This window comes from Vicugna pacos, chromosome 9, assembly GCF_048564905.1.
Source record: "Vicugna pacos chromosome 9, VicPac4, whole genome shotgun sequence".
Lineage (NCBI taxonomy): Eukaryota > Metazoa > Chordata > Mammalia > Artiodactyla > Camelidae > Vicugna > Vicugna pacos.
Window position 1 is genome coordinate 29,377,163 of NC_132995.1, and position 16,358 is coordinate 29,393,520.

A 16,358-nucleotide genomic window follows, 5' to 3' on the forward strand; every position below is an offset into this window, starting at 1 on the left:
TCAACTGACCCAGCATCCTCTGGTCCAGCACTGGGGACTGATCCAGCACCTGCATGTAAACGGCACTAGAAAGAACAGTCCCCTCGTCCACCAGTAGACAGGTCTGAACCTGCGTCACAACGCGGGCCCTCAGATCTTTACCCTGAGAAGTACCAACAACAAACAACGCACTTTCAAGCAGTAAATATGCTGCCTACCATGTGCAACCCAGTGCCATGAAGCACGCCATCTTGTTCCACGAGGTTCCTTGAGATGGTAATGGAAGGAAGATCCAGGCTCTGAGGGGGAAACTGGGGTGTGAATTCACTTCCCTGGGAAGGCAACGGATCGCTGAGGCCTTGCAAAGGTAGAAGCACGTCAGGCATGCCCAGGGCGGGGTCTGACTCCGGAGGAGGCGTGATCGGGGGTATTTCAAACTCCTCATCCCCGAGGCTGGGTGTATGGAACGTCTGCTGGAAGGAAACAAAACAGAGATATCTTCATATTCTGTTCCCAAGTATTTCTCCTTGGAGGGAAAAAAAAAAAAGAGGGATTTTGCCTGAAAACACTACATAGCTAGACCAAATATTTATTTCTCAAATGAAAATGTCTTAAGCACAGATTTCCATATATAAAGTTTTGCTGATCATTCTGATTAAAGATTTAAGTCTCATTATCATATGGTTTTAATGGAGTATCAGTATTAACAGTTTTTTAATGAGTACTTAATTAACAACATCTGTCTTTGTTGTTAGTTGGAGCACCAGCGACATTAGATTTGGCTATATAACAAATTGCCACTTTATTGATATGTTAGCGAAACAGCTCAAATCGCTTACATTATCCACATGCTTCATAAAATGCTGACGATTTTGTGGCGCACACACACAACATTAATCCAGAAGTGAACATTTACACATATTTACCTTCTGCCACAATATAGAAACCAAGTAATATTAAATGTATGGTTTGCTTTTTTAATTTCCTTATCGGTCTACTCCCAAGTGCAATGAATGCTTCTAAGGAAATTATTACTGTTTGGAATACAGCGTTTTATACAAGGATTATCAGAGCATAGATACCCTGGGCTTTTAATTAAACTGTAAAGAGTTATTTTCTTTTATATGAAGATTTTCATATGCATTCATCAGATCATTTTTCTACCAGTCTTCAACATTTAAAGACTATAGGATGAGCACAGGGGTATGTTGATAGAAATGTACTAATTCCACCGACATTGCTCACTTATTTATTAACCAAGTGTTATTTCTCAAGACCTAAGTGAATAATGCACTGCTTTCTTCACTGATACTCAGTGTTTCCACATAGGGCCTTGCGACGTAAATCAAGGGTGCCCTGCTGAACCACATTAACTATCTTTCTTAAAACAGAACTTGGATCTTGTGGGGAAAGGGATCAACGTTTAGAATATTATTTTTGATAGGGTGCAGGGGTTGGGGTGGACCATTCAGATTTTTTTTTATTCCTAGCTCAGAGGGTCAACATTATAGTTCATTTATTATTAATAATATTTTTTGAAGAATGAGTTGGTGCAAGACCATTTGAATCTGCTGTAATTGGTTAAGAGAACTAATTAAGAGCTGAAAACCATCATTCTTCAAGCTATCAATGATGATATAACTTAATAACCACTTGAGAGAAAACAGAAACAAACTCAAGGGGAAAAAAAAACATGTCTTGCATACAGAACCTGTCAACTGCCATTTGTATCTTGCCAGAAATAAAGAGGTCATAAGCAATGGGAGTTTATGGCAGGACAATCGAACATCTTGAGGTTCTTAGCAGATTCAATAGATGCAAAACATGAGAGCATAATAACATTTGAAAGCTAGAATGATATATTAGGTTTTCTGACAAATTTATTCTAACAATGACCCCCCAAGATGTCAATTTCTTACTGTGGTACCCTGAGTTCTCAAACACAAAGGGATGAACGGGCCACGAGCGTGGCTGGCTAATGAATGTAACCCTATGGCTGCGTTTGCCGTTGTTTTGGCACTAATGCGGTCTAGTAACAGATGCAACTGTAATTTGTGACTCATTTGCTACCCCATTACTGCTTAATGAAATCTAACATATCACATTAACAATACGGATAAACACTCATTCCTGATATGTGGCATTTGGCTGTTTTCATTACCACTGTAATTAACACTTGAAATATTATTTCAATAAATATTTAAAGTCCTTTAAAAATGGTCAGGGTAATCATGACACAGACAGAAAACATAAAGCAAATGTGTGAATTTCAAACTCAGAGTAGCCTAGTTCCCGTTGTGTTGTCTACAGGGCAACATCTATGTGAAGGCAGTTGGTTTCAGGCACGATTCTGACTTTACAGCATCAAACCTAGAGTCTTCCTGAATTAGTCTGCACTCATTAACATCTTAAAGAAAAACAAATAAATTTACTTTTAATGCAGTGATTGAGAAATTAGGCACATACTATAATGTAGTACATTAACATTAACCTGGGCTTTATTTTTTGTTCAAGAAAAGATGTACAGTGAAGTCATTACTTAAGATTACCTCTTTAACATAAAGCATGTCTTATGCTGGGCAGTCAAAATTAAGGAGCTTTTCATTTTTATTTTTGTTAAGGAATAAAGAGAGAGAGAGAGCGCGCGAGAGAGATAATATGTCCCTCCAGTATATTTTAAGAAAAATTAATTTAAGCTAGAATTTAATATATTACTATTTCATAACCTAATAAAACAATACCATAAAATTCTATTATATTAACTAACAAAATGCTACAAGCTTAAATGACTTTTAAAGAGGCGTAATAAATTAAACATAAAGTTAAACATTTCTTAGAGAAAAGGGGAATCAAAACACTGGTTACCCGAGATTATAAAAATAACCCAGTAAGGTATCAACCAAAAAAGACATTGACTTTTGCAACTAAGCCTTGTGACCAATATCAGGTTAATCAGTTAGAGTTTATACGATTACTTTTTACAGATACTGACTTTTCAGTGTTTACCTTGAGCATGTTAAAGTAGTATGTACATGGTTAAATACCATCTGTACTGAAATGTTCAAAACATTTGTTCCTTTTGATAAAAATGCAAATCTGGAGAACTGTTGTATCAACATATAACAGCCAATGTCTGACACGGTGAATTATCACAGCTGGAATTAAATTGTCTCTGAACAGCTGCTGGCAGTAGAGCTTTCATCAATGTTTGATTCAAATGTAGGGAAAAAAATCCTACAGAATGAAACATCATGTTGTCCTTACAGATGGGGTTTGTGCTCATTATCACAAACAACACAGCAGCCAGTGCCAAACAATATTCTCTTATCTGGGCAGTCTTCTTGGTTTGAGAGATGACGGTCACTGCAGAAATGATTAATCTGCGAACACCCGTAATTCTTAATTCCCCACTTTTTCTCATAATTTCTCAAAGTTAATTTCCTTCGTACCACTTGCTTCCCTGTACCGAGATCATTTACGAAGCCATTATGATTTTCATTCTCTGGGGTCAAGCTGGTTCAGTTTCTTATATTTGAATGTATTTGGAAAATGAAGACTTTTTATTACAGGAACCACAAGAGGAAATGTTCTATTTGGACCAATTTCGCTTCTGCTTGCTCTTGTTTTCAAATCTTAAATCTCAGAGTCTACGATTTTTTTCGGAAACCCTTTGCTTGATCTAATCAGGATCGAGGTTTTCCTGGAAGGCAGGCCAGTGAGACCAGACAACAGTCCTACGTCACAAAGTAGGGAATGCAGCAAAAAAAAAAAAAAAAACCAGCAACAAAAAGACGTTTGTTCACTAGTTAACTGCAAACAAACCCAGAGCCATCAAGGTGCTGCCTTTAGATTCCATCACCCTGTTTTCCTAGCTATGACCAAGACGTAGAGTATGCCCACCCATTCATTCCTTCATTCATTCAGTACATATTTTTGGACACCTACTATGTGCCAGGCACTATACTAAGCTGTAGGGATCCAACACAACCCAAAACACTCATATTACATCACTCCCACTGAAGACCCAAGATATTGTAACACCAATCTGTCAGGTTGTTCCCAAACCATGGCGACTTAATGAAATTATCCCCAGAGCTATGTGAAGTTTAGATATTTTCTATTCGAAGTCCCTTCCATCCAAGTTTCCAGAAAAACCTCTTATCTGCTTAGATGTAATATAGTTTGGATAGATAGATTCTTACATATTTACTTTTGTTTGCATCTATATTCTTTTCATTAAGAGGCGTGTATGTGTATGTGTGTGTGTGTGAATTACTAATGTTCCTGACAGCCTACAGACAAGTGATAAAGACCTGTCAGGTTATTTTCTCTTCCAATAGGTTTTTTTCATTTCTCCTCCAAAGTCGTTACCTTGTACCACGTAAGAGTGAGATAAATTTGATACTTGGCTTTTCCCTTCAAGCTTTTTAAATGATCTAAATAACACACAGGAAACATGAACAGACACATTAAGACAGACACCTACCTCGCTGGCTGCAAAGAAAGCGTTGTTTGCCTCAGCCATGTTCATGTAGTTGTTGTTATTTCCAAACTGAAAGAAAACAGATTGTTTTACGTTAATATGAGGCATCATCAAGAATTCTGGTGGTTAACATAATGCTCAGATGGGATTTGGAAAGAATGTTAGGAGTTACGAGATAAAAGGAGACGGGGTTGACTTGGACCAAGTGTGAACTGTGACAGATTTCAGAGCACTGGGAGCTGTGCCGTCGGCTGGTTCCCTCAGAAAATAAAGCACAGAGTTAAGCTAACGTGATCCTTCTAGAAAACAGTGTTGTTTCTCATCAAGACTAATAGCAAAGGTAGACAAACATTTGGCCAACTGGTCACTGGTGGGTGTTGTTTATCGAACTGGCATTCGTCAGAGGTTAGGAGGGAAAGAGTTCCAAGAAAATCACCTTGACACATTTTTCAGGCATGCTGGGATTTCATAGCTGACTTTTCAAGAACAGCTGTCACGAGTGTGGGTAGGTTAAAATGTGAATTAAAGGGAATAGAATCCAATTCCCAGGGCTCAAATTCTATTTTCTCGTGAATGGGGGTGTGGCAGGAATATGAATAAATAATAAGACTAAGGAATATTTTTAAAATCTCCAAACAGAGTTTAAAATGGTATCTATATCCATCAGCGCTGTTGAAAACAGTGGCATTTAATCCCTCAATGTAACAATACGTGCAAAGAGGTTTAAAAAATAAGCAGGATCCTATGAACACAGCAATTTTTATTTAATTCCCTAACACAATGGCCCATTCATACCACCACAAATAAGACTGTATCAGCATTTCAGACATAAGCTCTTTACTTCTAGAGACCTGTTATCAAAATGTAAAACTTGGATTTTGGCAGAAATGCATTTTCAGGTTCAGATGGTTTAAGTAGGCACGTTGTGTTGCTTTAAACATTCTGTTATCAGTCTGGCAATACGGAAAGGTTCTGTGAGCATAATTATCTGCAGCTATATTATTTTCATGATTTTTAAATGGTAGAAGAATGTCCTTCTATTTCTAAAGTGTATTATTTCCTTCTTTTCATGCATCAAATAACACATAGGTTTGGTCTCCAAAGGGTGCAATGTATATGTCCATTCTCTGTTATAAACAGAGCAAGCTAGTAATTCCTTAAAGTAAAAGACACAATTTTCCCAAGAAGATGGGTAGATAGATAGATACAAATAGACAGACAAATACAGAGAATAAATGTAGATACAGACACTAGATAAAAAAGACCCACATAATCCCCCTCCCCATAAACCCATAAACACTTATTTCCGGGAGGCGCTCAGCCCCTGACTGAACCTGTAGGATTCCTGCTCAGAAGCGGGATTGACATGCTACACTTTATCATGTCAGGGATCCAAGAACTAAGCAGGATTTATAAGGGAGGCTCTAATGGCTGCAGAAGGCTGTTAAGGCCTACAGAAGCAAAATCCCACCCTGTAAAATGACACCTAAACACACACTCACACAATGGGCCCTCAGATTCATTTGGATAGTGTCTTTATAAGGATTTCTGAAAGATGTATTTGTTAGAGCTTAAGAAAGACCTTTATCTAGTTTCTCTGAAGGGACGTGGTATCAAAAAAAAAACATGTGATGGCTTCACAAATGTGGACTTATCGCCAAACCCATCAAGTTGTATACAGTAAATATGTAGCTTTTTGTATGTCCATATCATACCTCAATAAAGTGTTTTAAAAATAATTTAAAGATTTAAAAGACCAAATACGTGAGCAGGCGCATGTACGCACACACACACAAACACACACACACATTTCCCCCTATTTTTCTACAATGTTAAATATATGCAAGAAAATGGATAGGTTTCTGTCTCGGGATTTTTCGATGAATTAATGACCCCAGGATTAAGATCTCGGGGCTCCATTTCAAATGTTGTTTTTGGATATTTGTGAGAACTTGGGTCACGATGTGCATTCCGCGTACCTGCCTCCCCCAACCTCCTGACAGCGTATATCGCAACTTTACTGTTACTTAAATGTAGGTTTTTGTTGGGGAATTAGAAATCCATTTAAGGCAAACAGCTCATTATCAGAGAGCATTTTTTTTTAAGATGAAACTCACTTATTATCTAATAGCACCTAAAACAACAAAGAAAAATAAAATGGCTATTAAACTAAGGGCCTAAACAATTCAAAAAACAAATTAAGCTTAGAGTGAAATAAGAACTGGGTTAGAAATCCTCTTCTGAACAGTTAGTATGCGAATGTAATTACTGAAGAAACTACAGCTAATCAGCTGTGAATTGTATCCATTAATTAGTATTTGCCCTGGAGAAATGAGAAAAATCAGTACCAACGCTGGCACGGCGGTGCGCTGATGAGCCAGGCGACGGCCGCGCCGCGGTTACTCAGGCAGGTGGCTCCAGTGGTGCACGTAATTTGAAAAGCCCTCACCTGAAGTACTGAGCTGGAATTACAAAGCACTCTTTGCATATCTTTTGTATCTCTATAAGGCCTTAATTAATGGCTTTTAATTTGGAAACACTCGGCGATCTGGCGGGAACAGTTATAAATCATTTCAAATAGAAGCAAAGGTCTCTATTCTATTTGGGGTAAAATATCTCCTCCTCGGCAAAGATGGCTTCAAACGTTGACTTGTTGCAGGCAACTGTCTTCCTTCTGCCCTGGTGGCTGGGCCCCTAGTTTAGAGTGGATGGATAGTCAAAAAAAAAAAAAAATACAAGATGCCCAGTTAAATTTGACTTTCAAATAAACCATTTTTTTTTAGTATAAGTATGTCCCATGAAGTATCTGGGATATACTTATACTAATATATATATATTCTTTATTTATCAGGGAGTCAAATTTAACTGAGTGTCGTCTGTTTTTATTTACTAACTCTGGCCACCCCACTGTGGTGGTGAACCTGATTAGGAAGAAAGGGACACCGTTTTTCATTGGATTTACCTTAACTAGTAATGCTTGCTTCATTTTATTTATTTTGTCTTAAAATGTGACCTATGAATCTTGTTTTACTTGTTTTGTGTAAGAACAGATCCGATTCTGAGAGAAAAAGTGATCCTCTGGGGCAGATCTCTAACATAAAGACCTCAGAACAATTAACTTTGACTGAATTGTGTACAATCAAATTTACTGTCTGTTCTAAGAGACGGTCACATCAGTAAACACATTATATTAAAAAAAAAAACAACTCTAGGTTCAGGAGGAAAGCAGCCTTACCTGTGTTCACCACTGTCTCCCCAGGAACTAACAACAATGCCTGGCCCTCCAGTATTTGTTGGAAGGAAGGAGAGAGGGAGAAAGGCAGATCACATTTTAACTTCAGTGTCTCATAATCACCCTTCTAACTGGAGCACTTTTATTGGGTTTTTTTTAATGATTATCATGATAATAATGACAAGTGTTTACCCAGTGAAGTCCTTACATATGTTATTTCATTTTACTTTCCAAGGTGGGACGAAATGTAATTTATTTTCCCAACAACCAGTTAGAGAAATGTAACTTATAGATGAATACACTGAGGCTTCCAGGGGTCAGGCAACTTGCTCAAAATCAGAAATGCAATCATGGAAGTCTGACATCCTTCTGCCTCAAGATCTGCATCACTTATATTCCAGTATCCACAAAAACGCAAACATTTTACTCAGTGGTCAGTCTTCAAACTTTATTTTTAATGAATGATCTTCCTCAAAGCTTGAATTTCCCAGAGGGCATTTCAAGGCACCTAAGTCTAGCAAAATACTCCTCAAGAAAAGGGTTCCAAATTCCAGGAAGTTTAGGAAGGGCTGCAGATGACCGCTCTTTTCTGGGTGAGTCACAATGCTCACTATAAAGTTAAAGGCTCTGAGAAGTCCTGCAGTTCACTGTTCCGCAAATACTTAACGTGCTTACGATGTGCAAGGCACTGGAGGCAAAATGATGACAAGCCTCCTACCTGGATGGAGCTGACATTTTTCTTTATGTGGGTGACAGTAAACTCCTCCCCAGATATGCTGTGGAACACATTCTTTTTGTATCCCCTACAACACCTCATGGGGACACACTTTGGGAAACCCTGTTCCAAACCCTTCATTGACAATACTTTCTTATTTTCCCTGAATCCTTCTTATAAAAGCTACTATCCTAATTTTGCACCATAGCAAAGTTTATGTGAGTTCACTAAATATGAATTTCTAAATTATGCACTTTGAAGTCACCTTAATTTGGCCTTCTCCCAAACTTTCTAGATGAGAACTCTCCGCTGATGTTCCCTCAGAGGTCCCCTAACTCCTACGACACAGGTTCTTCTATGCAATTTCCAGAGTCAAAAAAAAAAAAAATAGTTCAAATAAGTTAAATGAACGTCAGGTAAAACAGAGTTAACTACTCTAAAGAGCATACAAAAATGTTATGAAAGAAATAGGCCAATTCCAACTGTTTTAAAGGCCTTATATACGTGGGGAAGTGGTCACTGCGAGGGAGGGACATTTGTGAGGTGCACTGGTGATGACTGGCCCTTTCCAATTTGAGAGGCTCTAATAGCTAATCCCCAAAGATATAATCCCCAAAGATATAAAAATAAAGCAGATCTAAATTACTCTGTGTGTCGAACTTCTGTATCTTAATAATTTCACAAAAGAACATCTTCATTGTACTTGGAGGTAGATTTGCTTTCGCCGCTTGACGAGTAATTACAGCTTCAGCAACTACAATTTATGAAGGACATCAATTAAAAAGGAGCACGGCAGGATTAAAAAAAAATGTATTAAAGACCATCGTGTCCACGGCCCGACTAACCATGTGAAGTGCCAAAGTAAATTAATGGAGATTGTTAAGTTTAGCTAGTCCAGCAAAGGGCCTGGAAGACAGTGCAGCAGCAGACAATAACCCATCTGTAATCACAAGACGGGTACTTCACTTAGATGAGTCCACGCTACATCATTTTCACTGAAATTATTTTGACACCCATGTGAAGAATTGTATAGGCTTCTAATAAAGCAGCCTTAACGACAGGGTATCAAACAGTGAAATGGCACAAATTTAATCCTTAAAAAAAAAAAAAAGGAAAAAAAAAGATAATCCTTCAAATTCTCTTTTCTTTTTCTCCCATTAGATTTGTTAGCAGACACCATCCAATTTGATGCCTCAGTAAGGACATCTGTCAAGTTGCTGACACAGATGAACTGTGCCATCGTGGAACAAGTGTGCCAAGCAGGGTCACGTGATGGAGAAGGCTGCACTGCTAAGTTCACACACTCTCGAAGGCTCTGTTAACCACTCTGTGGAAGAGCACTTATCAGAGATAATCAAGTTCTAACTGTTGGTCATCCATTCCAAGATATAAAGCCCAAAAGAGTGAACACAAGCCCAGCATGGCGAATGATAATACTGGTGATGGTTATCAGGGGTGGACCTGGAACGCCACATCAGGAAACAAAGAATGACGCGGTGAATAAAGTCAGTCTACGCCAAGGGTTAGGGGATGAACAATAGTCTGGAAATAAAAACCTGCAAACAATGGACTATCAGGTATAATTAGCAGAACACACACACACACAAACACAACCCTTCTAATTATGCCTATACAATTATATGGAGGGAGAATTATGCACTCACATATATACAGTGATACACACACATACATATATCCATATGCACACATACATTAACAGGTTCAAATACAAAGCGGGACTGTGTTTAAGAATATAGACTTTCAAAAATATTGTTTGCCTTTGCATACACTAAAAATGCCTAGATAATTATCTCTTGAGCGCCAGACTCATGTATACAACTGCCCACGGCACTTCCCCTGGGATGCCAACAGGCATCTCAATCCTATGAACAAAACTGAATTCCTCATCTTCTCCCCGAGCCACTCCACCCGCAGACTTTCCTCGTCTCCTCTGATGGGGAAGTGACTCAGTTCCGGTGACTCAGGCCAAAAACCAGCCTTGAATCCACTCTTTCTCTCTCCCTTTCTCCATCAAATCATCAAAAGATTCTGTTGGCTCATCTTTCCAATTATAACCACAGCTGACCGCCTGCCACCCCCGCAGGCCCAGGCCCTCCATTCCCGCCTGGATTCCTGCTGGAGCCTCCTGGCAGGTCCCGTTGGCTCTACCATGCTCCCACCACAGTCTATTCTCAGCACAGAGCCAAAGGGATCCTTTGAAAATCCAAGTCAGATCACATCACTCCTCTGCTCCAAACTTTTCAGTGGCTTCCTATCCACTCAGGGAAGAAGCTCAAGTCCTTACCAGTGGCCCCATTTCTTCTCTGGCCCTCGCTAATGTCCTCCCCGCTTCAAGTCTCGCCAGCTTCCTTGCTGTTCTTTCAATACCCCAGACACATTCCCGTCTCAGGGCCTTTGCATCCTCTGACCAGACTGTCATCAGTCCAGGTGTCCCCATGGCTTGCTCACTCCCCTCCTTCCTGAGTCTTTTCTCAAATGTTACCTCTCTGACCAGCACATAACATTTCTTCCCAGCCCTCCTCCTCCTCCAGCACGCTATCCTTTTTACCCTACTCGATTTTTTCCATGACACTTTTCAACATAAAATATTTACTGTCTTTCTTCTTCACTAGGTTGTAGGTTTAATGAGAATAAGTATGTATTATCTGTTGCTGACACAAATCCCAGGGCCAAGAAGTGTGTTTGATAAATAGTGGGTGTTCAGTGAATCTCTACTGAATGAAGAAACAGCTGAATTAATTTCTAGATGTGAAAGGATAATACGTAGAATGGCCCACCAAGCCAAGGAGGGGACAGAGTAAGCGTTTGAAATTTAAGTGAAGAGGAGATAGCAAGGTTAGGTCCCTCCACAAACCACACCTGTGGGGGAAAAAAGTGGTAATGGGAAGAGTTATATATTCTCATAAAATGAATATTTTAAACACTGGAGATCCTCAGCTTGAAAAACAATGCTTTATTCTAGAAAATGCACTAACCCTTTTCCAGAAAAGACATAGAGGCCTAGGTGGTGGGGTTGGAGTGTTAAACATGGATGCCTTCAGTGGCTAAAAACAAGCTGTAATGAATACGATGGATTCTGGCCTGCAGGCAAAAAGATAAGAGTAGAGGAAGCCAACAGTCTAACACTGATGGGGCAAGAATTTGAGCATTACATTTGAGAGTTGATTTTTTCTAATTTAAAATATTGGGTTTTTTTTTAATTTTTGTTTTTTATGGTCTAGCTCAGTGTTTCTCAAAGTGTGGTGCTAGGGACCACGGAATAACCAGATGCCTGTTTAACAATGACCTGATCCCCACCCTGGATTTACTATGTCAGAATCTCTAGGCAGCAAGGCTCTAAAAGTCTGTATTTTTAACCAGCTTCTCAGAAACTCTAAAACTTACTAATATTTGAGAACTATGAGCCTAGGTACTTTTAGACTAATGGGTGGAAGTTTCTTTCTTTAAAAAGTCCTTTTCATACATCTGATGATGATCTTACCGAAATGCTGACGCAGCACAGGACGGAGTAATAACGGCCCAGTTCAATCACTTACAATCTCTTCTCACCTTTCTCACTCGGAGGTAAAGGCAATCGCTTGTGAGGTGACCACCGCCCCCTCCTCTTCCCTCATGACCAGAAGGAAGACTAGAAGCATCTTAAGTTGGACCAAGTAGGAAATGCGAGTCCCCCTGTTAGATTTTCCACTCGTCTGTGGACCCACACAAGGAACAACAGCGCTTAAACATATGGACTCCACCCAAACAGGCAGGCCTTTGGATTTTCATGATCTGGACACATTCGAGTCTGTGAATTGCACAGCCATCTGGACAAGTTAGAAGTAGCTAGGAAAAAAAAAAAAAAGAAAAATAACTCCAACACCCTCTCAAACCCAACTGCACTCGTTTAATACCAGAAAAACAAATAGAAGTAGAGGGGGATACTGAGCTTCCGAAATCAGCTTTCTTTTTGGCAAAATGGAGCACTCTTTGGAACTGGTCCAGCAACCGAGCATGACTAATATTTAGAGAATGGGAAAAGGCCTGCTTTTCCTTAAATATACACCAAAGGGGGCCAATGATAAGTCACAGGCTGTGGAGTGACTGCACCTTTTGTGTAATTATGGTTTATCTCACTTCTTCCTCCCCAGAGCCTTACCCACACTTAACTGAGTACCTATGAGATGCTAATTAAAAGGATATGGTTGGGGCTGTGTCTACCTTTCTGAAGATGCCAAGAAGCAGAAGTAGAAGATATGATTGTTGGTTTTAAGGGATGACAGCTCAATGAGGGCGACAGAACAAAAACATTTATCAACCTAAGGGCGGGGTCAGTGCGGGACACTGATAAATGGCCTTGTAAGCTAAGGAGACGGAATCAAAAGGGGATGGCCATTCCAAGGAACAAGTCTTGAGCCACAGAAGAAGGCAGGAGGAGGGGGCGTCCCAGGCGGAGGGAATGGGCTGAGCGAAGCTGCAGACCTCAGTGTGCACGGGCTTCCTTCAAAGAACAGAGACCCGTCCGGCTGCAGGGGAGGTGCGGGTATTGAGGGAAGGGCAGGGCAGCTGCTAGAGATGCTCGGTGTCCAGGCTCTGGAGGGCCCTGAAGGCCAGTCAGATAGATAGTCGAAATGTACTAAATAGGATGCTCCATGAAGGATTTTGTTGGAGAGAAGAGGGGGAGAGAGAGAGAGAGGTAAAGCTCCCCGAGGACAAGATCGGGAGTAGGAAATGCGGAAGCCAGGAGACCAGTTAACTCACCAAGGCAGGCGTGGAGCTGCAGGTGCCTAGACTGGGCAGGGGCAATGGCTGGATGAATGAAACACAGACAGCACTTCAGCACGAGTCAGACCAACTGGCTTTGCGCTCCACCTAGTTATGGGATGGCAGGCAAGTTACCGAACTCCATCTTAAGGACAAGTTCAAACCCTAGCCGGGCGACTTGCGAGCCATGGAATTGTGCACGAGCTGTTTAGCCTCCCTGGCCTTCAGTTTTCCCTCCTATAATGCGGGGATAAGAGCAGCATTTGCCTCATCCTGGGGGTTTTGAGAACTAAATGGGTTAGTGCACAAAAGCCACCTTTTCTATTTGTACTAATGGCTAAGGTGACATTTCAAAGAGTCTTGCAGAAACCAAACCAGACCAAGCATATCTGTTTTACAATCTGCGGGGGCTCATATGACAGCACAGGAGGGTTTAACTACTTACAAGAGCTCCAATGGCTTCCCAGTGATGTTTAGAGTAAAACCCCAACTCCTGTCCAAGGGCTCCAAGTTCCCCCATAATCAGGCTGCTGGTTCCTCCTCCAAACTCCCTCTTGAGAAGGCCTGCGCCCTGGCTGTTCCTCACTCCCTTCTCTGGGCTGGTGCACCTGTTGCCCTCCCGGCCTGGACCACTCTCCCCTCTGTCATTACTTCATGCAGGTTTCTACTTGATGTCCCCTCCCAGACCAGCTTAGCTACACTCTCTCTCTCTCTCACACACACACACACACACACACACACACTCATGGTCTGTCTGATGTCTATATGTCCCTTCACAGGACTTGTCACTGCCTGACTTCACTGCATTTAGTCACCCATCTCTTTACTGCCTCACTAGAATGGAGAGTCCACAGTGACAAGGAATCCGTCTGGTTCAGTGTGGCCTCCTCCAGTCCCAGGCCAGTGACTGCCCACAGTTGGCAGGGCCTCAGTGTCTAGCAGCTGAACACTTGAGGGAACGAATGAGCCAGAGAGATCCAAGTTCAAATCCCAGCTTCACCACTTCCCTACTGGGCATCATCTGGTACATTGCTTCATGTTACTTCTCTGAGCTTGTTTCCTCATTTCTAAGGAGGAAAGGATCAAACTCTGTGGGACCGGGCTGTGTGGGGAGGAGTAGTAGCACCTCCCCTGGCACACAGTGGGTACTCAACTGATAAGGCCACAGCCCCAGGATCAACCCTAGGGGTTGCTACTTGCACAGGTAGCAAGCATGGTTAAAGACACGACTCAGTCCACTTCAAATTCAGGTGAACCACCGTTATGGTTTGCCAAAGCATTGCCAAGCCTTAAAACAAAATAGAAATGGAAAGTCATATAAGACAAAATCTGAGTTATTTTCCTTGTACTGCCAGATTTTGTAGTTCAGGCTGCAGTCAAACGACTGAGGACCTTAGAGACTTCCTCACTGAAAACAAACTTTAAGGTCCCTAATGACGTGACATATTTATACCGAATACCCTCAGTACGTCTCTTGGGCCTTCCTTTTTGCACAACCATATGAAATTTCAAATGTAAAAAAGGAACAACAAATTAAGCAAAATGTTCCTCCCCGGTATTCTTAAATGAAAACATTTTAACTAATCACAACATTTCTTTAGTTCAGTAACTGAACTCTACCAACCAAGGGTAAACGTATGTTCTCTAATTTCAACCAATCCCTCTAATTATGATTTGGTGTGAATTTCATCAAAACATCAATGACTTTCTATGTTGTCCTCCATTCTTTGATCTCTCAAGTATAAAATGTAATGCTCTTAAGCCACATCATATCATGTTCAGGTGCCCAAAACAAATATGCTAATAGAGAGATGCAGATAAAGCTTATAGATACCCAGATATATAAATATACACGTATACAGATCAGTGATTCTCCACCGGGGAAATTTTGCACCCCAACCCCAGGGCACATCTGGTCATATCTAGAGAGATTTTTTATTGTCATGGCTTCCAGCATCTAGCGGGTAAAAGCGAGGGGTGTTGCTAAACAGCCTCCAATGCACAGAGCAGCTCCCAAGACAAAAAAATTATCCTGTCCAAAATGCCGACAGCGCCGAGACTACGCAGTCCTGACGGAGATCAATTCATACATTAAGCATCAACAAAAGCTATTTAAAGTTTTTTTTTTAAATAAATATCACAGGATTATTGCTTCTACACCATCCAAACACAATCAGTGTTTTTTTCAAGTGGGCATTATGCTGACATCGGATCTATGTACTTATAAGATTATTGACTGCAATTAGGGATTATCTGAGATGTGTTTCAAATATGTGTCAACTAGTTGGTTGTCAGCACTGAAGCTTTCCATTTAGATAAATACTCAGTTGCGCCTTTTTATCCTGTTTTCGAATAAGTCAAGAAACAGAAATAGTTGAACACATTCTAAGGCTAACACTGAAAAGAGAGCCAAAAAAACCTATAAATTCTTCCCGAAGAATGATCTGACTTAACTGTGTTTATTTTCCACTGTCAGTCATATTTGACACACCAAACACTGGAAGCCTACTTAACTCAAAAATCACGAGTGGTAAGAGATCACCAGCACACGCAATCCATGATCATTTAAATCAGACAGGCTTACCTGTGAGGTCTGGGAAATGTCTGTTAATTCGCATCTATCATTTCCAGAAGTTTAAGAGCAAGTCTGAGATATTTGATAAGAAATTTTAAGAGTGTGTGAACCCCCTGGTACTGTTCTGGCTACGGAAACTTGTCAGGGCTAGTGTTTCACAGCACAGGGCAGGGAGTTTTTGCTCACACTGCAAGAATATCTTGATTACATACATTTTTTCCGTGATTTTATGATTGCTTGAATGCTGCAGGGACAACTTTTTACCAGATGGGTGATCGTATAGCTTTCATTAGTTCTCTGTATCCTACCAGCTATGTTTGCTTATTTATCTAAAATCTTTTACTAGGAAAGGGCTCACACGAGACTCTAAACCCCACTTCTGATAAGGTCTCGGGGCAGGAGGGAGGGAAATTACATTCCTTCCAAACAACTAGTCTGAAATCCATAACTTAAGATTTTATATCTTTTATTTACTTTTAAAGGAGGTTTTTTTTTTCTCCTAGACCTATATTTTAATTAGTTTGAGTATGAGGCTAATGGTTTCTTAAACATAGCCATAAAATAAAATCCCTTCAAAGTAGGAGCTGTTGGCTTTCATCCTGAAGACAAA

At 40.5% G+C, this 16,358-nt stretch overlaps 1 protein-coding gene and 1 pseudogene across 3 annotated transcripts in view; both read right to left on the bottom strand.

Annotated features, from left to right (window-relative positions):
* Positions 1–16,358, bottom strand: part of LOC140698316 (MFS-type transporter SLC18B1-like) — a 485,714-nt pseudogene that overhangs the window by 76,359 nt on the left and 392,997 nt on the right.
* Positions 1–16,358, bottom strand: part of TOX3 (TOX high mobility group box family member 3) — a 102,408-nt gene that overhangs the window by 24,985 nt on the left and 61,065 nt on the right. For 2 of the 3 annotated variants that reach the window (XM_031680584.2, XM_072967357.1), the window contains exons 2-3: positions 4,466–4,531; positions 198–452 (exon numbers count right to left, since the gene is read on the bottom strand). In XM_031680584.2, the coding sequence (XP_031536444.2) occupies positions 198–452; positions 4,466–4,510 (300 nt within the window). In that variant the 5' untranslated portion in view covers positions 4,511–4,531. The remainder of the gene's footprint in view (positions 1–197; positions 453–4,465; positions 4,532–16,358) is intronic. The other variant, XM_031680585.2, reaches the window with a different exon arrangement.